The following is a 26,961-nucleotide window of genomic DNA, read 5'->3' as shown; positions in this document are numbered from 1 at the left end:
AGAAAACTTTAAAGATGTTGATGCATTTTGTGAATGTATGCTGTAGATTGAATTTCTTTTGATGTAATTGTACATAGTAATTTTCTTGAAGTAGATATTCAGTACGTGATTCTGTATCAGGTGATTGGGTTATATAGGTTATAACACGGGCTGGGTTGGTATTTTCTTGACAACTTAAGTAATGAGTAAATATAGGTGATATTTGGATTTTGTTTTCCTGTTACCTAGAACCAACGCAGATCTATAGATTTCTTCGAACTCGAAATCTTATAGCGGTAAGTGAGCAACAAAATTCATCAGTATTATTTTTTTCCTAGCATTTCACCTATTTAATTTTAATATTTTAACTTTTTTTATAGCCAATATTTTTGCATAGAACTCTTACTTACATGTCTCATCGAAACTCCAGAACAAACATCAAAAGGTACATTTTATGAATCTTATTTCAAGTTGATCAAACCATGTTAAAAATTTGTTTTAAAGTTCTATTTCTAATGAAGGATTAAATATGAAAACTGAGGTAAAAGAGTGACTGATTGAATTGGTTGCAAAGTGATTTTTAATAATACCATTTTTGTAAATCCTGGTTTATTGCCAGTTTTTTCCTAATAGAAATGGTTTGGTAGTGAAGTAAGTGATTTTACTGACTTATGTTTTTACTCTGTGTTAATAGTTATTTTCAATTTTGGTAGAAGTTGAGAATGTAAATATTTTTACTAAAGGACTCAGGGGAACCATCTTTGATACATAAATTTATATGTTCTAACAGTAATGAATTCCCTTCTATGATGATAGATTCAGAAAGTCTCATTTTATATCTCTGGTGGTGGTCTTATTAAAGGGGAAATACTTTTGAAGTCAGTAGAATGAATGTCCTTAAAAAATTCTTAATCATCCAGTCTTAAAGTGGAGTCTGGAGGTGTCGGGGAGCTTATTTTTGGTTTGTAACATTTAGCCATATGTAATTATGGAATGCTAGTTTCTTGTTCTGCACACATGATTATTTATTGAGCATATCAAGTGAACAACTTTAAATTTAAAGGAGAGAACTTCTGCTAAGAATTTGGTATTGTTACAGTCTTGACTTAGTAAAACTGTTAAGCTATTATAGTAAACTTTGAAACTAGACTCCTTTGGAGATTCCTACTGTTTACTAAGTAAGCATTATGTTTTCTATAACAAGACATAGTTTAGCTTTGTAGATATATCTAGGTGTATTTTGAAGGATTGAAACGTTTAAACTATTTGTCTTCTGGTAATCTTTCTGAATCTAAAGAGAGCAAGCATTGCATTAAATGGGTGAAACCTGCCAAGTGCCTAAATAGCTAAGAAGAAGGTGATAGATTAGGCAGCAGAATAAAATACTGAATGTTTTGAACTATGCCAAGCAAGGTTCAGGAAACTTTTTCTGTAAAGGACCAGATAGTAAATATTCTAGGCTTTGTGGTACAGGAAACAGAATTGAGGATATTCGGTAGCATGTATGTACTTATACAAAAAAAGAAAACAAATGTTCACAGATTTCTAATTGAAGAAATTCACAATATAATATTTGAGTACAATGTTTTATAATACAGGCCTACTAGTGAGAAATGTGGGGTTCTTTTTATTTTTGCAGGGTTGGGGGGTAACATTTAGCTTAATTGGGATTTAGAGTTAGTGTTCTCCATCATCATATCAATTGCAAATTTTTATCTGTAAAAACCATCCTTAGCTCATGGGCTGTACAAAAACAGACAGCAGGCTAGATTTGACCCAGTCTGTAATTTGCAGACCCTTAATTTATTCTACAAAACTAGGAGAATTTGATTAAGTAGTAAAGTTTTTCCTTTAGTATTTTTAATATAGAGGATCACTTATCTAGAATGCTGCCTGATTTTAATTTAAAAGTGATAAAGTGTTCTCCAAAAAAATTTGAGTTATTCCATAAGTGAATTTAAAATATATACATTTAATCTCTAAATTCATCACTTTCACACCATGTTTATTAGACTATTTGACTGTCTCGTTGTAAGATACATTTCTGTTGTCTGCTAATGGGTGGAGGCAATTTTAAAAGCTCGGTAGTAGAAATGAACTTTCTTAATTTATTGCTCTTTAGGTAAAAACTTGTCTTTGGGACAGTTTTGAAGCAGTTTGCCATCCAAGAAACATACACATTCCATTTAATTTATTTTCATACAAAAATGCATTAGGATCACTTAATTCTTTTGTTGTATGCCTTGCCTATGTAAGACATTAAGACTGATTTTTAACAAATTGTACCACAACTTGTATCTTCAAATGAGTTGTCATTTTTGGAGTAGTTGGTGCTTTTGGAAGGTAGTTAATTTAGCCCAGTGATTGTGGTCTTTGCTTAAAATGCTTTGGAACTCCTTTTGTACTGTTACAACAACATAATATTCATTGTTGGAATAAAATCACTCTTTTTGAGGTTACACACAAGGTGTAACAATTCTGGTATATTTGTTAAACTCACCTTTTACTTTTGTTGCATTTCATGGAAGTATTCAAATTCTGTAGGTTGACACTAGTGCAGTGGAAATACTGGTGAGGAGAAGGGCATCTTTTATTGACTCCATTATACTAGGTTTCATGTAAGCTGTTTCTGAATCCTCTCCCCAAAATTTCCTGAAGTTGAATATTTAGAATATTCTCCTTTTTGATAAACTTTTGATAACTATTTCCCTTGTTAAATCTGAGCTATAGTAGCAGTACCTTTGTAAAGAACAGAATTAACTGATGTTGGGAGGTGGGGCTGCTTTTGTGTAGTTGCTTTTATAGTTTGTTTTGTTTTTCCTAAGAAATGCTGAGTTGCCTGTATGATCTTAACCTATTTCAAATGTTTGTTAATATTCACTTTTCCTGTGTACAACTCCATAATGTTGGAAAAGATGAAACTTGTGACCTACAGTCTGAACTTTTCTTCCTACATACAGGATTTCTTCTTACTCTACAGAAAAATAAACATATTGTTCTTAAAAGTTTTCAGTAACTTTACAACCCTTCTCAGTAGTACATTTCAGTATTTATACTGAAAAGGTCTTTGTAACTGGCCTAAAAGAATCCTCAATTTTTCATCTTTCTTCTCTTATCTGTGGAGATTGAAAATGTATTGCCATCCTTCATAAAGAACTTCTTACTGTGCTTTATTAGATGTAAGTTTAATATTGATGTTTTTGGTAACTCTAAAGGTAAAGAAAGAAGCTTTTTTAAAAAAGATCTTTTGTTAATGGAGGCTATTTATTCACCTGAAATAGAGATTGTATCAATTCTGCTCTTTCTATCAGTATTTTATGGCAATATATTTACAGTAACATTTCTCTACTGATTATTTTTATAGTAATAGAATATAATAGCTATTTTTGAGGAATGAGCATGTTAGTAATTTCTAGTATCTGAATTCAGTCTTTACAAATTAATGTGAAATAGGTGAATCTTTTCAAGTTCTAAATTTGAAGAGAATATATGAGTATAGATGGAAATATTTGATTCCAGTTAACATGTTATATTTGGGTCTAGATTTTCAGCCACTAGGACATAATAGATCACTTTAAAAAGTAAGATGAGATTGTTTTAGAATCCATTCATTCTAAAATTGCTTGGTGGGGGTGTGGTTATTAATTTAAGTTTCTACTTTGGAAAATCACTTTTTTCTCTTAAACTTGTCAAGTTAAAAGCTGATAATGTTAAAATTTTATTTTTTTTAGCTTTTATTAACTTCACACATTTTGTACTTTCATACTTGTCAGTGTCCTTAATAGAAGTATGAATGTTTAAAAGTATACATAATTTGCATTTGTTTGGCTCGAGTCCAACAGATGCTTGAATACCTACCAAATAAAAGGCAGTATGCCAAGCACATGTGGTTTTGCTTGAAGAAAGCCAGTCTCTGCCCTTCAGGAGCTTATAATCTAGTAGAAATAAAGTATTTATTCAAGTTTCACATTTAGGAGACGTTAAGTGTCAAAATAAAAATAAACCAAGTGCCGTAGGTAGGGAGAAATCACTCTGGTTTGGGAATAATTACAAAAGGTTTCGTGGAAAAGTTAGCGTTTGAGATGGGACGTGAAGGCTTGTCTGCTGTATTTTAACATACACTGTCTCAGTATTTTTTTTTATGGCTAACGATCCATAATTTATCTTATTAAAAATAAAATCAGATTTCCATCTTGCCTATTGCAGTGACAATAAAGTGTAACCTGTTTGTTTTTCCCAGTTGAGAAGTGATTATTTTGTTTATCTGTTTCTTCCAGGAAAACATTTAAAGTTGATGATATGTTATCAAAAGTAGAGAAAATGAAAGGAGAGCAAGAATCTCATAGGTAAGATAACTTATCAGTTTGACATTAAGTGACATAACTTGAGGAAAGAGGAAAAATTATAGTGATCATTTTCCTAGTAATTATCTCAATATTGTAAGGAGTTAGAGGGAACCTAAGAGGTCAGTTGGCCCAAACCTGTACACAAATCAGGGTTACTTCTTCTGTACTTCCCTGGCAGAGAATCAATCCTTAAGCCTTATCTTTTTCATCTCCAGTGCTGGAAACTCATTGTTTTCTAAGGCAGTTCTGTTCATCATTGTTTTTCTCTATTACAAACTGCCTGCTTGTTGAATCAAAGTTACTCTAACTTCTGCAGTTGGTATTAATCCTTCTGCCTCATCTAAGGAAGAATGGAGACTCATTTTTATGGTATACTTACTATATACTGGGTGTTATGCTTAACAATATCGCACCTTTTCTAAGTAAGCATCTTCAAATATGAGAGAAGCTTTTTTTTTCCATCTTGTCCTTCCTCTTATTTACATCCTTCAGATGAAATATTCCTAACTTTATTTTATATTTGAAATACGTTTATCACGTGATAGTTTCAGAAACCTGGCCCTTTGGACAGAATCTTATTTTGTATGTTTTCAAATGTAGCACTGTGAAACTAATCCCTGAATATTCTGACTCACCTATTATCTGCCTGGGCTAGACAGTATGCTTCCATTCCTAGACAGTATGCTTCCATTTATTATTTGATGTGTAAACTAAAAAAAGTTGAATATTACTCTAAAGAGAAATAGAAACTTGGGTGGTATTTGTTTATTCATTGACTACTTTTAGGGAGAGTATAAAACTAAAAATATTAGATTTTTTTTTAATGGAATAGGAAAAATTGCCACATGGATTTTTCTTTTTCTCTTGAAATTTTAAATCATGTATTACCAATTTAGATAGGATATACACAATTTAATGATGCATAATTTATAGTTTTTCATTTTTGTGATTGGTATAAGATGTCATTTCTGTAGTTGCTTTCAAATTTGGCTTTTCAACTATTTGTTACTTGAATTTTTAAAATCACATTTAAAAATTTTTGTATCTTGCAATCTTGTCGGACTGAAGTATAGTTTATATTTCCGTATCTAGGCAATTCTGACTTGTAAATAAGCTTTGATAGTATATTCTAGAAGCTGAGATCCCAAATCTTTACTTAATCTATTACTGCCCAGAATGCCTTACAATATGAGTATATATGGACTAAACTGGGTACCCTCTAGGGTATCCCCAGTGTATGCACACTCTGTTCTTTGCTTGCATTTCTCTTCCTTTGTCTGTTCGCCTACACTAGCCAGAGCTCTTGGGATCCTCAGGGTCTTTTTTACTTAAGTATAAGCTATAATCAGAACTTGATCTGACATCCTCACTTCTTTTCTCCTGAACACCTTAATACTTTGCCCTCCAAGTCTTTAGGGGCTAATGTGAGAAGGAAGAATAAACCAAGAAGAAGAAAACTTGACCCTTCATCTTCCCCATCAAGGTTTTACCTTCATCACTACTAAATCCTACCACTATCTCATTATGACGTTGGTTTTGATAAATACTATAGAACTTCCCTTAGAGTATGTGTTGTGAGGAAGGTAGATTATACTGATCCGTTCTCTGAATAATCATTCATCCAATAAGTATGTTCCTTTTGACCCAGTGGGCTCAACAGCTAGGCCACTACTACAACAGGGCTGTTGTTAGTCAATTCATAGAAACATCGGAAGGTTGTATGGAATTCCTGCTTATAATTTTAAATAACAACTTTTTCAGTCTTTAGGATCCAGCTGGGACCAGTGAGTTGGCCATTTCAACCCCCCCAAGATCTTTTTTTTTTTTTAAACAGACCTAACTCTGTTGGAGCTGACCATGCTTACTTAATACCCAACGAGGCACTTTAGGCCCAGAGGTATTGAGTTACTGTAGTAGGTGCTTCGACTCCCCTAAGATCTTTATGAATGTCTCATTGTTGCTCCCAGAGTCACTAAACTTAATTGGGAAATTGCTTCATTTTAAGTTTACCCCCAAGGCCCTATATTACTAAATTCATTCAATGTATTTCTCATCTCAAATGAGGCATAATTCTGTTGTTCTCCTAAACTTATCACATAGGATTGTAAGAAGTTCCCTAGACACCGGTATATAATGCCAGCACTATAAAACTTCTCTTGTAAAACCTGTGGTCAAATTCTCTTATGAGAGAACAAAATAAATCTTTGTTATTCCATGACATTAAGTAACAGAAGTTAAGCTCTTAAATCATGTACAAAGAAAGTCTCCATCTATGTTTTTATTCTGTACCATCTCAAACATAGTGATCTTGTTCAGTTTAATTGGATCCTGGATCTGTTCGACAGCTGCAGTCTGGGAGTCTTCTACTGGAGCTCATGTTCTTTAAGTAGTTCCACAGTTGTAATGTATATGTCCACTCTCAAACCCAATGTATTTCATCCTCCAAAGTTCTAGGAGACTGTAAGATACCCAAAAATACCGTAGTGCTACAGCCCAAAAGTTAGAACAATCAAATACCTAGCCTATTTATGACAGTTGTAGTGGCTTAGAAATGAAACCAAATTCCCAGCATTGTCTGCACAAACTGTAGTTGGTGTTTCGGGATTTTTTTTTTTTTTTAATACTCTACTTGTCACAAATAATGGCAGCAATTTATTAGGGGAAGGAGCTGAGAGAAAGAAATATGGGACATTTCATGGTTTTCACTTCTTTACGGTGTCAGTCAATTCATGACCAGACTGCAAGATCAGAATTGCATTTGTAACCCTAAAACTCAACAATAATGCTCACCATCTGTGAAGATTGTTTCTTTTCTTGAACAGTGGCTTCTGAAAACTCCACAACAATTAGCAAATTTTAGAAATTCGTAGTGGTCATGTCTATAGTCTCCCAAGTTTTTCCTGATGTTTCTACTTGCTTTTTTTGGTGTGGTTACGTGTGTTTAAAATACATTTATTTTCTTTTTAGAGTATCTGATATAATGCCTTATATTCTATCCTCTCCGTCTCTTGCATCTGGCATGCCAATTTTTTGTGGGTTTTAAATTTATTTTGAGTTTTGATGAAGCACAGTGGTTTATTGGAGTAAATCTGATCTCTTTGTAGTTTTCCATTCTAGCAGGATCCCAGAGGTCTCTTGGGCTGTTAATCCTACGAATTTTGAAATTCTTTAGCCATAACTCCTGACTTCTAGGTGCATCTCCACTGACTGAAAGGCAGCATGAAAAGATTTCCAAATTGGAATGGCTTCCAAAAGTATGTCGTATCGTAAAATTAGAAGCACTTCCACTTAATCATTTTCTACTCCTGTTCCACTGTTAGTAGCTGGAGAAATCCCCTCAAAAGATATTTTCAAGCTTATGTTTTAGGTAGGTTGATAAAGTAAAGTGCCTTTCATCACTTTTTTTTGTTGTTGTTTTTGAATAGTAATCTTTCGAATTAGTAGTCTTCCTATTCTTACCTTTTTGTAGTATAACAAAATCTGAATCTATTTTTTTCTGGAATTCCCATTTCCTTAGTGTACCATGCCACAGAGAATGTACTGAGTCCTGGGGGATATGATGAAGACCTTGTCTTTATGGAGCTAATTGGAAATTAGAAGAAAAAGACATAATTGTATAATAAATATAAGTGCTGGGAAGGAAAAGTACACATAGGGAAACCGGGGGTTTATAAAAGCAGGAGAATCAACTCTTGAGATGTTTGAGATGTTGGATTTGGGAATAGTGATGTTCAATGAGGGCTTTGCTGAAGAAAGGAACTAAGATTTGGGAGCTGAGTATAGGAGTAAAATGGGGAAAGAGGGTGAGCAAATAGGCGAGATTCTAAAGGGAATGTTACACATAACATCATTTGAGGCCAGAGTAGCTGAGTAGAGAGTAGGGAGAGTGACATTTGATGAGGCTGCGACAGATGGTCATGACCAGATAATGCAGAGCTTTTTAGACTGTTTAAGATACTGGTCTTTGTCCTAAGAAAGCCATAAATTAATGTATCTATTAATGTAATAAATATATATAAGTATATTGCATTAATAGTGTTTCCCCAGCCTTCTCTTTTGTGTATTTAGCTGCATTTTTAAAACTTCAGGCCGCTTGCTTCTTGTGTTGATTGTGTCTTTCCCACCATAAGATCTGATGTCTTCCTCCCCTTTCTCTTTTTTTTTTTTTTTTAAAACAACCCTGTCTTGACTATAAGTTTTGAAGTTATTTTCAAATCAGCACCTTTTCAAACTTATTTTAGTTGTTCCTTTTTCAGAACCTGGGCCATAAATTTCTTTGTATGTATCTACTTCTGAAGGTATCATTCACCAGTGAAGGCCTTATCATTCACCACCGAACATAAAAGATTCTTAAAATCTAAGTGTTTAAGAACAAATTTTTTAAATGTTCCTTCTTGTATAATCTTTGGGTTTACAATAATTTCTTTATATTTTGTCTATAATATTGCTGGAAGGTGATTTCACTTATATGTAATGGACTCCCGTGCCTCATTCAACTTTATCTTCTCACTACAAAGGTCTGAACCTCAAAAGAGACACTGGATTCCAGAATAATGGACTTGACGCAGTCACCAGTTCCTCAGCTTTATATGTCATAGCATTAAATGTAATAGTGTAGATGCCAAATAACTTATCAAATTTGTCTTGTTTTGAGGTGATACAGCCATGGTCCTAGAAATGAAGCCTTATTCCTGCACTGTCAAATTAATGTATACAAATTAGAAGCACTGTCTTAGTCTCTTTCCTGCATAAAAATGTTGGTCCCTCAGAGGGTACTGGCTATTCTTAAAATTTGAGTTTCCTGCATGAACCTCATCTCAAAATGTTAGTCTGTTAAGAATTTAAATTTACTTAAACTCACTCTGTGAACTACTTTAGAATTGTCAGATGCTTGTGCTTGGAACCTCATCCCCAGATTTCACATTCCCCCTCTAGTTTCCCATTGCTATCTTGCTTGCTTCCTAAGAAGATTCAGATAGGGAACACACAAAGATGAACCAAATTCTTATCTGGTATCTCATCCTGATCGTCTAAGCTAGATCCTGGGCTGTTTAAGACCAAATAGGTCAGATCAGTCCTACATATTTCTTTCTTCCCCACTTCTGATCCAGCTTAACCAGTTAAGATGTGGATACAGTAGCCACAAGAGGGAAGCGGGTAAATCAGGAAGGAAAAGAAAACTGACCTTTTTACTTGGACTAAGCCACCTGTGGGAGGGAACAACTAGGCCTCATTGTTACATTTTATTCTGGGTACCTATCAGAGAGTTTACTTTTAGGAGGGGGGGAGGGGAAATTGCATAGCAAATCACACTTCCAGAGTTATTTTTTTAAGTTGGTTAACTGAAATTTGAAATTCCTTTTCTCAATGTTGTAATGATGGCTGAATGTGCTTGCCATCTCATTTAATTTATAATGTACTGTTTAAAACTGTCTCAAACCATCCTGTGAAGGTGAAGGACCTTTTTATTTGTTTTTAATTTCCAGTATTTTGTGGATGAATACTTTTGTAAATATACTGACCACATACTTGGATGCTATGGCAATGCTTAATTTCTGTTAAGTGTTTGTAAAGTCTTATTCTCAATTTCTTACATGTTGTGGAATGGTAACACTTTCCCCAGTGATCTCAGTGTGCAGACCATGTTTTAAGGAATACTGAAATATTTTCTGGGGTAGATCAATGCAAGATATTTCTGTCATTTCACAGTTGGAACTTAGAATCACATTTCCTGTAAAAGCAATGTAAATAATATTATAGGTTCTATGGTATAATGGGTCCTGATCCCTGACCTTAAAAATCTTATTACTCTAGGGAGGACATTATTATCCTTATGAAAAGCATTTTTTAAAAAAACACCTTTATTGTGGTATAATACCTATATAGTAAACTACACATTTCAGATGTACAATTTGATGAGTTTTGATGTATACACCCGTGAAACCACCACAATCAAGATAGCTAGCATTTCCATCACTCCCCAAGAGGTGCAAATTTTGAACTCCTGATTTATCCTTTCCCACCCCCTTTCCCCTCTGGTAACCATAAGTTTGTTCTCTCTGTCTGTGAGTCTGTTTCTGTTTTGTAGATATGTTCATTTGTGTCTTTTTTTTTTTTTTTTAAGAGTCCAAATATAAGCGATATATGGTATTTTTCTTTGTCTTTCTGGCTTACTTCACTTAGAATGACAATTTCCAGGTCCATCCATGTTGCTGCAAATGGCATTATTTTATTCTCGAAAAGCATTTTTTGAGTGCCTTTCTGTAAGACACTACTAGGTGCTAGGGACACTGATAATAGTAAGATGTCAGAAGAGAATGTATGTGAAAAAATTGTGACAAAAAAGTTGTAAATTCAAATGCTTATGAAGGAAGTTAAGCTCTGGGATGGTTGGGGATGGAGTCTTTGTGGAAGAAGGAGAAAGTGTTTTGATGGATTATTAATTTCTCAAAGCTTCACAATCTTGAGAGGTCATTTCCTCATTTTATAGATACTAGGTCACAGCTAATAACTGAATCCAGAATTCAAACTACGATTTTCTGGGTCTGTTTTATCATTCTATCCTACTTTCCTATATAAGGCTGTAGTGGAAATAAGAAGAAATGGGAGCGGTATTATTGACAGCAGTTAGACAAAAGATTTGGCAGTTGGGGACCGATTAGAAAATTTGGAGAAAGGAATGATGAATACAAAATGGTGTTTTAAGAAAATTTAACCTAGCCTTAGTATGTAGTTTTAACTGAAGCAACCAAGAGTAGGATAGATTGGTTGTGACTAATGGGTTATCTTCTAACATGTGGAAATTAGAATATTTCTCTCTTTCAGTTTTGTTCTGGAGTTTCACTAATTCTGCATTGTAAGGTTACATTTATGGAATAATTTTTATAGGAAAATACTAGTTATCTTTTAGTAAAATGGCATGTAGATTGTAGATACACTTTTTAAAAGTCAACTTGAGGCATAATTAACATTCAGTAAAATACACCCACCTTAAGTATATAGTTTGGGTTTTGACAAACGTATACACTTGTATAACCATAATCACAGTCAAGATACAGAACATTTTCATCAGCTTGAAAAAGTCCTTTGAGTTCCTTTATAGTTGATCCCCTTAATGTACTGTTTTTTGGAGGGGGGTGTGAATTATATGCAAATTCCCTCTTTTTAGTCACGTGACAGCTGTTACAATTAAGATAAGAAACCCTACAAATTCCTTCATGCCTTCTTTGTAGTCAACCCTCCCTCTCTTCATTCCTGATATGCTTTAAAAATATATCTGATTCATGTAATATATACACGAGAAAGCGAGTCATATACATGAATTACCTGTTTTAAAGAATCCCATTGTATACATTTTTATTTTCTTGATACTTAAGTTACAGTTGTTATTCTTAGTTTTTCCTTTATGTTTATGCTTTCTAACTCTGCTTGGACCCTTTTTCCCCAGTCATTTTGTTGTCTACTGATATCCTAGCATACTTTTCTTAGTCCTATTCTAGAAATGCCCTTCAAGGCCCCCATCCTGTATTTTTTTTTAGCATACACTTGCATAGATTACCTCACTAAGAAGACAGAGGCATCCTCACATCTTCGGTTGAAGTATCTCATTTACCTCGTATTTCTCTAAGAAAAAAGTCCTGGGCAAAGTTACAAAGCTAACCTATTTATAAAATGTCCTCATTTCCAATCATTACTTGCTCCTTAATGCTCTCTTGCCTCTAAGTCTTTGTATAACTCTTTTCCTCTGATTATAAGAATGCCTATATTATAAGCGTCATTTTTTAAAAGGCAAAAAACATATTCTTTATTGATCTTTATTACCCTTTAACCTCCATTTACTTTCATTCTTTACACTAGTAAATTTCTTGAGTAAGGGATCAGTACTGCTTCCCTTTTCCCAACATCTGTTCTCTGTAGCCCTCTATAACCTGATGTCTGTGGCAGAAACTATGTTCTGGAAAGTTAGGAATGGCTCCTGATCAGTGGCTCTTTTCCAGTTTAAAGGTGCTACAAAAGCCTGTTGATGTTTTTGTTTATTCTATCCCATCTTAAGTAGTTTTTCCTTTGTTACAGATATTTTTCAGAACAAAACGATCACCATAGTTTATGCTTCCTTTTCATTGCTTCTGAAATTAAAAGTGAAAATGACGTTGAAACAGTAAATTACAAATCTATAGATTTGTGATTGTGTATTTCAACCTTAATTGAAATAGGAAGTGATGGTTCTGCATCATTTGATAGGAGGATGAAATCCCATAGCTTGAAAATATTCAAACACTTTTGCATGGATTCAGTAACTCTTAACAAAATCTTCTTGAGGAGTAGAAAGGGAAACCTGCCCCCGTTTTGTAAGCAGAACACTAGAGCACAGTAAATTATCTTGCCTTTTATTGGTGGTCTGGTTTTTTTTCCTTCCTTACTACTTTGTATTTTTGTTTTTATTTGTGTGTGTGTGTTTTTAATATGTATAGCCACACTGTTTTGAATGTCATTTAACAGGGAAAGCATTAAGTCATGGGCCTGAAGAGAAGAATAAGACAGTAATTTAATTAATATAATAATTTATTTATAAATTAACTGAAGTAGCTTTGATTTCATTGTTATATTTTAAAGTTTAGGTTATTTTTTATTACAGAACATTAAAGTGATAAAAATTTTTTGTTTGTTCTGTTTAGCTTATCAGCTCATCTGCAGCTTACATTTACTGGTTTCTTCCACAAAAATGGTATGTACTTAAACATAATTGGCATTCTAACAACAAACAAAACATCTTTGTGAATGTAAAAAAAATTATTTTTTGTGTGTGTAAATTTATAAAATTATATTTAATGGACAAGATGTTGATTCTGATCATTTAATTTCTCTTTAGTGGACTTCTCGAGAAATTTCTGTTACTGCTTTATGTGGTCAATGATGGGAGGTGAATGATGTAATTTGCGACTTATTAAACTTTAAAAGTAGTAGTTTTAAATTTTAGTGTGTGTAGAAACATTCTGACAGTTTGAAATATGTAGGCCTGGTCCCTACAAGGACTCAGATATAGTAGGGTTCGGTGGAGCTTAGGAGTCTTCATTTTAATAAAGCAGCAAAGTGATTTAGAAGTAGGTCGTCTGAAGAATGAGTTTTAAGAAACTCTGCCTTATAAAAGCTTTTAAAAGTTGTAAATAGACCTTAAACATAAGATTGCACTCATAGCCTGGCTTCCTTATTATTTTCTTGCTATCCATTTGAGTTTTAAATAGATTCTTAAATTGTTAAATTAATCAGTGCTGTGTGGGATCATTTTTGAAGTTAAATGTTAGCTTCATCTGGCTCATCTCTAAATAGATAAATTCTTGGTCTTACCGCTAAACCATACCTTTTAGGGCTCTAACTATTGCTATTAAAAAAAGCTGTGTAATGTTATCTTACCCAACTCAGAACCATCATCTTTCCATAGATCACAGGTAGAATGCAATGGTAAAGTCTTTTAATGATTTCTTAGGTTTTTGTCATTTTTTATTTCCAATGGTTTTTGAACTTTACCAAGACTAATTATGAGAATTTTAATTAATTGCCTTAGAACATGGAATTAGGTGAAGAGTCTCCCGAGTAGAATCCTTTCTACATAAACATTCTTGAGTGTTTTTTCTAATAAAATAATGAAACACCTGAAACAGCCACTGTTACTAGTGGGGATATATCAATATGTTAGATATTATACAAAGAAAATGATATAGTCTTAAATGTTACTTCATTAAAAGAGGTGAAAGCACACTGAAGTTTTAATTGGTTTCAGCATGGATAAAATGCCACTAGGCTTGTCCATCTTAAGTTTGTGTGTGAATCTTTTAATTATCATGCAATGGAATAAAAACCTTTGTAAGAAATAGGTCAGATTGGTCATCCTTCGTATTGTTCAATAAGAAACAAGATTTAATAATAAAATGATTATATTAGAATAGTTTGATAACTAATGAGGTTTTTAATGTAAGGAATTTGAAGCTTGGTCATATCTGTATTAGTAGATAATGTAACTTTTCTTCTAGTTTTGCCTAAGATCTAGTCTTTTGAGGGGGGGGTCCACTTTTTTTACATGGAAGTAACCTGAGTAGCACCTTCATGTGTTTTTTTTTTCCCCTAAATCATTTTTTCTAATCATTCATCATACTTGCTTTTCTGTGGTACTTACAAGGTGCATGGACTCTAATACTTTAGCAGATTATCATCTGAATTTTATAGGTTTCTTAGCCCTTTGCTGTCATGGACTTTATAAAACATATATAAAGTATTTGTCACTGAAATTAATGGATGTTAATTGAATATTTACTAATTAGTATTAAATAATATTTGATTAATTAATAGTAATAGAATTTACTTGAATTAATTAGTTGAAATTAATTTGAATGTGGTGTAATAAACTTTTTTCCCGTCTACATGACAAAAAAGTTCAAAAATTGCTTAAATTCACTTCGTTTTTATTTTTTATTTTTTGATATTATAAAGTAAATGAGAAAGTAAACTCTGTCGATACTTCTATTTCCAGAAAATAATTTCCCATTGTAACTTTGAAATTAGTGGAAGTTGGAAAGAAGCAGATATATTGCCTCTCTTGTCTGTTAAAGGTATACTTGTAGTTTTTTTTTTTTTTTAAAGAAATAGTATTTTTAAGAAACCAGGACGAAAAGCAACATCAGGATCCCTAAAATCTGATTATTCTTTTGTTTTTAAATGGAGGCTTTTTTTAGCAGTTACTACGTGAAACTACTTAGAATGAATATACAAAGATTATTAGGGTACTGTTTTCATGGTGAGTATTGTTCAGAGAATTTTTGTTACTGCATTTTAGACTTTTAGTTATTTTTTGTTACACTAAGTTATTTTTATCCTGAATATATGTAATTCAAGAGACTGACTTAGATGTATTTTATGTATACACCCTGAGTAAGAAGGATGTTTTTAAGTAGAAAAAAGTGATGTCTAAAATCTCAGAACAAAATTTATTTTATTTCTGTGTTTATGTATTTATCTCTAACATATATTATTGAAATTTAATGATGAATGAATGATTAAATATTTAAAGTTTTAGACTATTAGTTGAAATCGAGTAAAGACAAGTTGTAGGGGAGCATTGTGGAACCTTAATTTGCAGAAGCCTTTGTTAGTTAATTGATACAGAGAGTATTACTTAAACTTAAGATTCCTAAACTTTATAAACCAAGAGATTCCCCTAGGTGGTAAATAATATCTTGATTTTTGCTATCTCTTCTAGGCTTTAGAAAAATTCTAGGGGAAAGGTCAAAAAAGAGCTGTCTTTCTTATGAAATGATAATGTAATGTTTATATTATGTAACTTTTATGTTTAATATTTTTTCAAATTCACTTCTTAAATCCCTTTGGTTACAAATTTTGGTCAAATCAAAGAACTTTTTAGTTTAATATGTGTTCAAAATGAAATATGTAAAATAGTAACCAATTCAATTTAAATGTTTTGGGATTTTTTTTTTTTGCTTTTTCACTCAGTTTTCATTTTTTTTGAGTTTTGTCCATGTTTACACACATAATTATACTTCATTCATTTGCATTGCTATTTAATAGTAATCCATTGTAGGAATATACCACAATTTACTCACCCATTCTTTTGGTTATGGATATCTGCCTTGCTTCTAGAGTAAAATTCCTAACCTCAAGATAGGCTTACACAGTTTTTAAATATTTAGGGTAACCATATAATTTGTTGTCGAAACTCAGACACATTTGAGAGTGAAAGGAAATGGTGCTAATAATTACACCAGGACAACAGGCATAAACCATTTTTTATGTTACCCTATAAATACTGAATATTATCCTAGGATTTCTTAATCAGCCCCCTAAGGTGAAGACTGAGGCACTGAAATCCAATCCTGCTTAACTGATGGTTCACATTTCAGTGCCGTTAGCATCTGTAAATTTATCTTTAAGTAATTTTCCTAATAGATTTTGGGAGAAGGAAGAAAAATTTAAATGTTTATTTTTTGTGTTACTGCTCATGAATTTATTTCGTTTGTGCTTTCCACCAAGAAGCTTTAACTGTATTTGTCAAAGATACTTTTGACTAGAAGTTTATTCTTTTCTTATCATAAATGTTAAATCTATAGCAGAAGTAACTTTTTAGTATTAATTAAAATAACTAATTTTTAAAATTCATCTTATTTGAATAAAAAAAATCAATATGTAGGAAGGTGATTATAATTGAAAGGTTTATTTAAATGACTATTATATATAAAGGCTTTTAAAGCATTTGCTGCAAATTTGGAACTGATTTTGGGGAAAAGGAATGCGTGAATTTTTGAGAGAGCTTCATTAGAGGAAGTCTTTTTTGTTCGAAATTGACTTAGGAAAACGAGTACTTTTTTTAAAAAATAGATTTTAAAGTGTTGATTTTCTATTTAGATAAGCCATCACAAAATTCAGAAAATGAACAAAATTCTGTTACCCTGGAAGTCCTGCTTGTGAAAGTTTGCCACAAAAAAAGAAAGGTAACATGTAAAATGATATTGGTAGATTAAATGGAATATTTTTCATTGAATATGTTTATCTGTATGTATTATATTTTTAAACTTTAAAAGCTTTTCAATATGTTGATGGCTGAATTGTAAAACTGATAATCTCTTTTGTCAACCTCTCATATTTTCATGTTTTTTTTTTCTAGCTTGGCTACAGATATCTGCATAAAATATTTATGCTATAAGAGTCTTGACAGTGAAAGGAAAAAGCTATCTTTTAGCATCTTAGGACATAAATGCAATTGCTTCCCTGCCAGTCCAGTCTCTTAGCTTATTTTTTTAGCTATTTGTACACATTGAAATTTTAAATAAGGGTTAAGAGAAAGTTTTCCCAAAAGGATTATCTTGCAAGACCACTCTCAAAGAGATTCTGTTATTAATATTATCAGCCATTAACTTATTAATACACTGCTTCAAATTTTTATTTGTAAGGTGAAATCATTTCACCCTAGAAACAAGTATTACGGTTGTTAAATTTCTTAGGCAACCCACCAAAGCCACCAGACACACTTTTAAGTAGCCTCAAGTCCTTGGGTATTTTAAGAGTAGAAATGACCTGTATAGAGGTTCCTATTACTAATTAATGCTCTTCCAAAATCCTAGTAAGGTGATACAGTGCTTGAAAACTGCTAGAGCATTGGTATGCAGTAGACTAAGGTGATGGGAGACAGCAGGTGTAAGTATATGTTAAAAACTAAAGTTAATTAATATCACTCCCCACTCCCACCCAACTCCCCTAACAATTAGTGATATGAAAATTCTTCAAGATGTATTATTATTTGGGCAAAAAAATGTGAATATAATTATAGTATGTTCCTTTTTGTGTTTCAGAAAAATAATAGACATAAGTATTTTCTTCAAGGGATATACCCAACCAATAGCTAATATTAGTCATTTCTGGAATGTAAGACCTGGGCAGTGGGGGAGATGTGTAGTTTTCTCACTTTATACTCTTTTGTAGAGCAGAATTTTAAGACCATAAGCATGTATTCTGTTAGTTTTCAAAAAGCTACCTGAAATATGTACTATATTTTAATATTATGAAGGTCTTCTGCATCTTCCAATTTTTCAACGTTGCTCTTCCAGCATTATTCTAGTTATATAATTACCAACATTACTCATGATTAATATTACTTCTAATAAACAACATATTTAAATACATGGATTTACTATATCATAATGTTGACAGTGGACTTACTGTAATCATCTTTTTTTATTCTAATGATCCTATCAGTTATTTTGTTAAAATAGAATATTTAAGGGAAAGTATTAATTTACATGAGTGTAACATTTTAAGCATGGTTTTAATTAATTTATTTCTAATTTAAAACTTTAAAATAACATCAGCTAAATATTGGATGCACTGTCTCATTATTTTCATTATATTGAGGAAATTCTCAATTGTGTTAATATTTGAAGGATAGTTGATCCAATTTTTTTTGCTTCATCACAGTTTTCAGACCTGTGCTTAGAATTTTAGCATACCATTTCGCAATCGTGACTTTTACTGTATTTTCTGTAGCTGTGATTAGAGGTTTTATTGTAATTTTTATAATTGTATATGTGTAAGTAAGTATAATAATCTTTGCTTTTGCAGGATGTAAGTTGTCCAATAAGGCAAGTTCCTACAGGTAAAAAGCAGGTGCCTTTGAATCCTGACCTCAATCAAACAAAACCTGGAAATTTCCCGTCCCTTGCAGTTTCCAGTAATGAATTTGAACCTAGTAACAGCCATATGGTGAAGTCTTACTCATTGCTATTTAGAGTGACTCGTCCAGGAAGAAGAGAGTTTAATGGAATGATTAATGGAGAAACCAATGAAAATATTGGTAATTTTTATTTTAATAATTTTATTAGATTTTGTCATTAGAGATTAAAGTGATCAGTGATTGAACTAGTACATCTTCATAGTATTCATAATTGTACAAACTTTCTGAGTTATTTTAATAATTATTTAAATCTTTGCCTTTCCAAGGGGAAAAATGGTGCAGAACTAGAGATAATTGCATATGTTCTAATAGCATGGTTTTTATTTGCAAATCTCTTTTTTATTCCCCCTTTGTTTATGGGGAGGTAATTAGGTTTGTTTGTTTGTTTGTTTGTTTGTTTGTTTGTTTAAATGAGGTACTGGGGATTGAACCCAGCACCTCATACATGCTAAGCATGCACCCTACCACTGAGATATGCCCCCCCCCCCCCTGCAAATCTCTAATAGTCTAAAGAGATAATTCATTTTATGGTAGATTGGCCTGGCTCTTAGACTACTGACTATTGTGCTGTACTAGGTATTTAACCTGTAAAGTTCTCATTATTGTGTGATAAAACATTTCATGTAGTAAAAATACATATATATTGAACACTGGATGGAAAGGACTAGTGTTTAAATTAGTCTCTCAGCACACAGTGAATTCATTTCCCCCATTCCTAACATTTTATTGTGAAAAATTTCAGTCAAAAGAACAGTCAGAACAGTCAAAAGAATTTGGTTGTGACCACCTAAGTGTTCCCACCACTTAGATTCTGCAATTCATATTTTATTTCATATTTACCATGTATCTACCCTATCCTCCCAACAGTTCTGAATTCACCTGTGAGGTAATCATTCAAACAACATATAGGTGCTGGGGACGCAAAGATGATTAAAAAATCCAGTCCTGGGGGGAGGGTGTGGCTCAAGTGGTAGAGCACATGCTTAGCATGCGCAGGGTCCTGGGTTCAATCCCCAGTACCTCCTCTAAAAATAAATAAACAAAACCAAATTACCTTCCCCTAAAAAAAATAAATAAATAAATAAATAAATCCAGTCCTGTCTTCCAAAGGCTCACAACCTAGAGTACGGAGATAAATATACAATTTAACTGCGGCTAAATGCTATGTGGTACAATAGAGGTCTATGTGGAGTTTAGTAGAGAAGCACCTTGGAAGAAATAATCTCTGAGTCTTGAAGTATCCTTTGAAGTTCGGGAAAAGAAACCAGGAATGAGGAGGATTTTTTTTCTCCTTGCCTAGCAAGGAAAATCATTCTGAACAGAAAATGACATTTGCAAAAATGGTGGGGTTAATGACAATGAATGTCAAGAAGTAAGGATATACACATATGGTAAAAACATAAAATTGAAGAGTGTTAAGTCTGGTATCACTTTATTGCAACTTAAATATATTTGTACTTCATTTGGGATAAAGGTAGTATGTTATGTGAAGGGGCCATATATATCATAAATATGGTGTTTTTGCTTGAATATTTGATTCATGAGAAATGTTTGTCAAATTCAGATGTCAATGAAGAACTTCCAGCTAGAAGAAAACGAAATCGTGAAGATGGGGAAAAGACATTTGTTGCACAAATGACAGTATTTGATAAAAACAGGTAATGTTGATGGACAACCAAGGCTCCCATAATGAATTTTAAGAAATGTTTTTATTTTAAAGCAGCATGTAAGTGGTGATACTGTTTCTATGCCTTTGTTTCTCTTTATTATGGGTGAAAAAACATTTTCAAATACTAAATTTTTCTCTTTATCACATAGGAAGCAGTAAACACAGATGAGGAACTATTTGGTTCAGTTAAGATTGTTCATTTGACAAGTATTTTCTGAATGTCTGCTCTTTGTCAGACACTGTTCTAGGCAGTGAGAAGGCAACAAAACCCCTGCCCTCATGGAGCTTAATTCCTAATGGAGGGAACAGACACCACCTCCCAAAAATTACATCAACTAATGTCACTTAGTGGGAGTCCTGTGAGGAAAAATAAAGAACAAATAGTGGTTTCATAGAGAAAGCCTCTGGGAGAACATCGTATTTGAGGAGGAGACCAGAATGAAGTGGGCCCTGTGCAAATCTCTATATTTTCTAGAGTTACGGAAGAAGTTGTGTGTATCACTGTGTGGCTCTGTGTGCATTTGGCACGGTAGCAAGGAACACTTGGATTTATAATCACTGATGCAGTTTTCATTTGGTAATTAAGCATCTTAGTGCCAATAAAAGAACCTCTAGGAAGCAAATGCAGCATTCTTTTTTTTGACAGGGTTGGAGGATGAAACCTGTAACGTGCCATTATTTCTTGTCCCAGGCTGCTTACTGGTAGTTTAACACAAGTTCACTGTCGGTCAGGTATAGGACAAAGAGCCAAGAAAAGCAACTAATGCATTTCTCCTACTCTTTAAAAATTAGATTATTACTTTAATGTAACCCACTTACTAGCCACCAGGTAAAGAAAGTTATGGGGCCTTTAATGGGAAAGCAAAGATGATTAAGAATAATGCCATAAAATTTGCTACCATACTGTCATAGGATACATCATTTAATGCCACTTAATGTACCAGCAGAAACCATTATGTTTTTTTTTTTTAAGTCAGAAATTTGAATGTGGACCAAAAAGTTAAATGGGAAAAAAACAGAAAAAAATGTACTAGGGAGAAGGAATTAGGATGTTGCACACTGGGCTTCATCAATGTTGGTAAATGTTCTATTTTAGGCAGTTTGGGGGGAGAGATACATTATATTCTTTTAAGATTTCTTTCTATAGTAACATATTCCTTGTACATTAAAAAACAAAAACAAAACCCTTTTTATTTAATGAAAAAAAAATACCAAGAAGAAACATGGGAGGATGTTCCCCCAACTTATTTTGAATTTTCCAAACCTGTGAAAAGGTTGAAAGAACAATACAGGTAATTAATACCCATGTACCCTGTACCTAGATTCATTGGTTGATAACATTTTACCACATTTGCTTTATTTATAAGTGTGTGTTTTTGTGACAGATGATTTGAAGGTTAGATAGTGACACTGGATTTCATTCCTTAATCCTGAACACTTCAGCATGTATCTCCTAAGAACAGGGACATTTCCCTCCATAACAACAATACACCTGCCATACGTGATTCAGAAACTACTTTCTCTCTCCAATTGGCCAGGAAATTTAACGTGATTCAGAAAGTACTTTCTCTCTCCAGTTGCCCTGATAATGTCCTTTACTGTTCCTGGCTCCTCCCATCAAGGATTGTGATCTGTAGCTAGTTATCAGTTGCCATCTGTTCAGTCTCCTTCAATTTGAAATAGTTTTTCAGTCCCTCTCCCCTTTTTTTTTTTCCTCCCCTCCATTTTGTGCTTTATTGACGACATTTTAAGTACAGGCCTGTAGTTTTGCAGAAAGTCTTTCAGTTTGGACTTTTGTGATTGTTTCCTTATGATTAGATTCAGGTTAAACGTTTTGGGCAGGAACAGTAATTGGTGATACGTTCTCTGTACTTGTCACAGACACAGCTAATAATAGGTTTGTTTACTTGGTTAAGGTGGTGTTCGTCATATTTCTCCATTGTAGTAACATGGTACCTTTTCACTTTAATTAATTAGTATGCAATCTCGGTAATAATTAATATGTGAAACTAGATAAATGTCCTTTTTCTCCCAGCAGCCTTTTACTCAGTAGTTTAGCATCCACTGATGATTCTTCCTTGAATAAATTATTTTATGGCTGTTGCCAAATGGTAACTTTCTATCATTTCTTCTATGTTTATTGGTATTTTTCTGTGAAGAGCATTCCTTCTCTCAACATTTTTTTTTAACAGTATGGATTAACAAATTCCACTTTTTTTCAATCTGTTTTAATCCATTCATGTTGCTAGTTTAATGCTCAAATTGTCCTAAATTTGGTTAGGATGATCCCTCTGAGGAGGCTCCTATGTCCCTTTGACTTACTTATTTTTTGTTTTTACTTATTTTCTGGAGTATTCTAGATATTTCAGGCTTTACGTTCTTTTCCTGCTTCTGCCCTGGAATTGTCCATTTCTTCAAGGAATCTTGGTTCCTTTTAGTAGAGGAAAAGTATTTGCAAGCCAAGATCTGAGGCGTTAGATGATTAAAAATTATTTTTATAAACTCAGAGAAGTTAAAGTATACTGAAAGAATAACCAAAATTCAAAAGCCGTATCAAAAAAGTATGAAATATTGAGTGAAATAAAAAACCTTGTGAAAATAAAAAAGCCATTATAAGCCAAGTCAAAATGAAAATGACAAGTCAGGAGAAAATTAATTTCAACTTACAATATATAGATAGATGTCTCATTCCTCTAATATAAAAAGATCATACTAATTAAAAAGAAAAACACCACAGACCAATAGAAGAATGAGCATGGGATATCATAGAAGTGTTCACAAGGAAGGAAAATGTATGGTTTTTAAACAACTGAAAGGTAAAACATCTGAATATAAAAGTACACTGTGACATCATTTGTTCACTTACCAGTTTGACAGAGATCAAAAAACTTGATAAACCACTGTTGATGAGGCTGTGGGGAAAAGGGCTTCTTCACACATGACAAGCAGGAGAGTAAATTGGATTATAGCTGTCAGGTGTACATAATAAGCTAGCATATTATGTAGCCATGCAGACATGCATGAGGAAAGGTTTTCATTTTAGAAGTATACCGATATATTACTTACTCAGATTTAAAAAATCAGCTTTAAAAATACTAAGTTGAACAGCTTTGCTGATACTCTATTGAAGTAGAGTGCATTCACGTAGCACAGCACAAAGACAAAAATTCTCAAGTCAAAATCGTTTGGTATTAAGAGTCAGACTTCGGCGACAGACTACCTGGATTCAGCTGCTAGCTCTGACTACTTACTGTCATCTTAAAGCAAGTTACTTAACCCTCTATGCCTCAGATTCCTCTTCTGAAAAATGGAGTAATAGCATCTACTTCACAGAGTTGTTGGGAAGATTAAATGAACCACATAGTGTTTAAAATAGTGCCTGGCACATAGTAAGCACTCAATAAATGTTAGCTAATATCACCTAACAGAATTTCTCTAAGACTGATGGAGAGAAGCCAGATTCTTAATATACATATAATCATTGAGTATGGTTGAAGAATGGTATTTAGGTTAGTAGTGTTACTAGTGTTTAATGGTATGGAGAAAATAATATAAACTATATATATACACACACAAATATGTACACACACAATAAAACTATACTGTGAGTATGGGTATAATTTAATTGATTCTTTGATTCAACCAGTATTTCATTTATTCATTCACCCATGAAATGTTTATTGAGCACCTATATGTGCCAGGTGCCCCCAAGATCTTGTAGTTACAAGTCATCATTATAATCATCAATTAGTTTACTGGTCAAGTATAAAAGTCAAGAATTCTAGTTCAGGCATTTACAATAGTTAAAGATAACAGAGACGTAGTTCCCTAAGGCAAGTATTGTAACACTGTTGTTATCCCATTTTTAAAAGTATAAAGCCTGCACACATGCTTTATACTTAATGTTTAAAACTTAACAAGTTTTAAGACCTTAGGCATATTTACTTTAAATGTTCAAAGTTATATCTGAGTAGCTACAGTAATGAAATAATTCTAGTAATAGTACAAATCATTAAAATTGCTTTTGTAGGAATGGAGCATAGGTATATTTTTAAATCTTGTTGGGTATGTAAGCTAGTTTATAAATTTAATGCTTTTTAGAATAAATCTAAAGATGTAGAATTTGTGTACTTACAATAATACACAGGTTACTTTAAAGTGTATGTGTTTGTCTAACAGGCGCTTACAGCTTTTAGATGGGGAATATGAAGTAGCCATGCAGGAAATGGAAGAATGTCCAATAAGCAAGAAAAGAGCAACATGGGAGACTATTCTTGATGGGAAGGTATGGACTACTTAGAAGACTGAGCACGTTATAGTTATGAACTCCCATTTTTGACTGATGTTTTCTTCCCCAAATGCAAATTCATGTTGGAAGTAAAGAGCCCTTTTTAAACATACTTTGAAAAACACAAGTGAAAATTATCTAGTCAGAGTATTTAATGGAAGGCATCATCCTTGGAGCCAGACTGCCAGGTTCAAATCTCCACTCCTAGCTATGTGGCATCTGGCAGATTACTTAATCTTGTGTGTCTCTGTTTTCTCATCTGTAAAACAAGGCATAGAATTGATGGATTAAATGAACTAATTAATGAAAGATGCTTAACACCGTGCCTGGCATAAAATAAGTGCTCAATAAATGTTAACTGATATTTTAAATCCCATTCATAGTAATAGCAGGTAACATTTGAGACTAGTAATAAATTTATCAGGAAATACGCAAATCTTAGATGAAGCAGTCTTAACTCTTCTAAGAGACTTTAAAAAAATAGACATACATTTCTTGGATAGGCAGACTCAACAGAATATCAGTGTCATTTATTTCTAAATGTATTAGAGCTGTGTACCAGCACAAGCAAAATCCTGATTTTTTTTTAGGCCTTAAAAATTAGTCTCAAGTTAACCTAAAACAGTATGTAATAATACTAAGGAAACTTACGAGAACGTTTTCTGAGACCCTTTATTTAGCAGACAATAGAACATACTATAAAGTTAAAAGAACTTAAAATTTATGTTATAAGCATAGGAATAGATAAGCACATCACTGAAGCATAGTCTTGAAATAGTTTCCTGTACATTTTGAATTAGTCTGTGATAAAATTGGCATTCAATCTGTATGGGAAAGATAAATTGTTCATTACCTATGTGACAGAATTGGCCTCTAGCCATCTGGAAATAAACTAAGGCCTAATAAATTCCAGAAGGCACATAAATGTAAATGTAAAAAATAACACTACATAACTTCAGAAAAAAACATAGGTGAATATTAATATAATCTTGCTATGAGAAAAGCCCTTTTAGTATAATGCTTAAACTAGAAAGCATAAAATAAAAATGACTAAAGTGAATCATTTCTATACTGCAGAAATCTAAAGTTAAGATCAAATGATGTACTGGAGCAAATATTTTTAACATACAAAAGGCTAATATGAATATGCAGTTAAATAAGAAAAAGATAAGCAATCTGTAATTAGAAAAATGTAACCATGTGTAAAGGACAGTCTGGCAGTTCTTAAAGCAACAAATATAGATGTCCAGTAAGCTTTTAAAAAAATACTCACCTTACTAGTATTCAAAGACATGCCAACAGACTCAGAGATTTTACTTTTGACTACCAGATTGAGAGTTTCTAGTTGGAGATGTGAGGACACATATTCTCAAATAATGCTTTAATGTAAGAATAAGTTGGTACAGCCTTACTGCAGGGCAGACTGGCAATATGGATAAAAATTTTAATTGTGTATATAATTAACAATTCATTCTATATACCAATTTCCATTCTACAGTTTTGTCACAGGGTAGTAACTGGTTAACTGAAAAGATGTAGGTAACAGGTCTTGTCAAATTTTTAAATAGCTAAAAATAGGAAACATCTTAAATCTTAAGAAGATAACCATTAAAAAGAACAATACTTTGACAAGAAGATTTCCATGATATTTAATTTTTACATAATACATACACCCATTTTTTCTAAAATTAATCATATTAGTGGTTACCTCTAGGTGGGTGGGATTTTTAAATATTTCTTTATACTTACCTATAGTATTGGAATTTTCTGCAGCTATTTATTGTCTTTATGTTTTAAATTTCTTATTTAAAGTTTGTTAAGCTTATCCATGAGAAAGTAAGAATTATATATCTGAGTTCTTGGGTTTTCCCAACAAACTGAGGCAGTGTGAAATGGGCATCCTTTTAAGTCAGGTCATATAGATTCACATTTTTATTACTTTTATTTTAAATAAATGTCCCATAATTTACTAAACCATTGTCACTTTAATGGATAATTCAGTTATTTAATTTTTTTTTAACGTGTTCAAAAATGTAGTGAGTATACCTGTAGTACATGTATCGTTTTCATTGCAGGTATTTTTTTTTTCATTGATGTATAGTCAGTTACAATGTGTCAGTTTCTGGTTTACAGCATAATGTCCCAGTCATGCATGTAGATATACATATATTCATTTTGATATTCTTTCATTAAAGGTTATTACGAGATACTGAATATAGTTCCCTGTGCTGTACAGGAGAAATTTGTTTTTTATCTGTTTTTATATGTAGTGGTTGATCTTTCATTGCAAGTATTTTTATAAGAAAAATTCCTAGAGGTGGACTCACTGTGTCAAAATTGGTTTATGTGATTACATTTTCACCTCATTCCAATCTAAAGTTACAGTTTTAAGAGAACTACTTGTAATAAAGATGTAGGAGTTCAGGCTTGTATAGCAGTAAAATAA

The 26,961-nt window shown here is 32.7% G+C and overlaps 1 protein-coding gene across 2 annotated transcripts in view; it reads left to right on the top strand.

The window, feature by feature from the left end:
* The window catches only part of SUZ12 (SUZ12 polycomb repressive complex 2 subunit), a 38,506-nt gene that overhangs the window by 2,605 nt on the left and 8,940 nt on the right, over positions 1 to 26,961 (top strand). The window contains exons 2-9 of one of the 2 annotated variants that reach the window (XM_045519072.2): positions 229 to 275; positions 360 to 424; positions 4,257 to 4,325; positions 13,001 to 13,050; positions 16,737 to 16,822; positions 18,447 to 18,678; positions 20,123 to 20,216; positions 24,407 to 24,512. In XM_045519072.2, coding sequence (XP_045375028.2) covers positions 229 to 275; positions 360 to 424; positions 4,257 to 4,325; positions 13,001 to 13,050; positions 16,737 to 16,822; positions 18,447 to 18,678; positions 20,123 to 20,216; positions 24,407 to 24,512 — 749 coding nt within the window. The remainder of the gene's footprint in view (positions 1 to 228; positions 276 to 359; positions 425 to 4,256; positions 4,326 to 13,000; positions 13,051 to 16,736; positions 16,823 to 18,446; positions 18,679 to 20,122; positions 20,217 to 24,406; positions 24,513 to 26,961) is intronic. The other variant, XM_074343076.1, reaches the window with a different exon arrangement.

The sequence above is a fragment of the Camelus bactrianus genome, chromosome 16 (assembly GCF_048773025.1).
Source record: "Camelus bactrianus isolate YW-2024 breed Bactrian camel chromosome 16, ASM4877302v1, whole genome shotgun sequence".
In the NCBI taxonomy this organism is placed as follows: domain Eukaryota; kingdom Metazoa; phylum Chordata; class Mammalia; order Artiodactyla; family Camelidae; genus Camelus; species Camelus bactrianus.
This window is presented reverse-complemented; position numbering and strand designations above follow the sequence as displayed.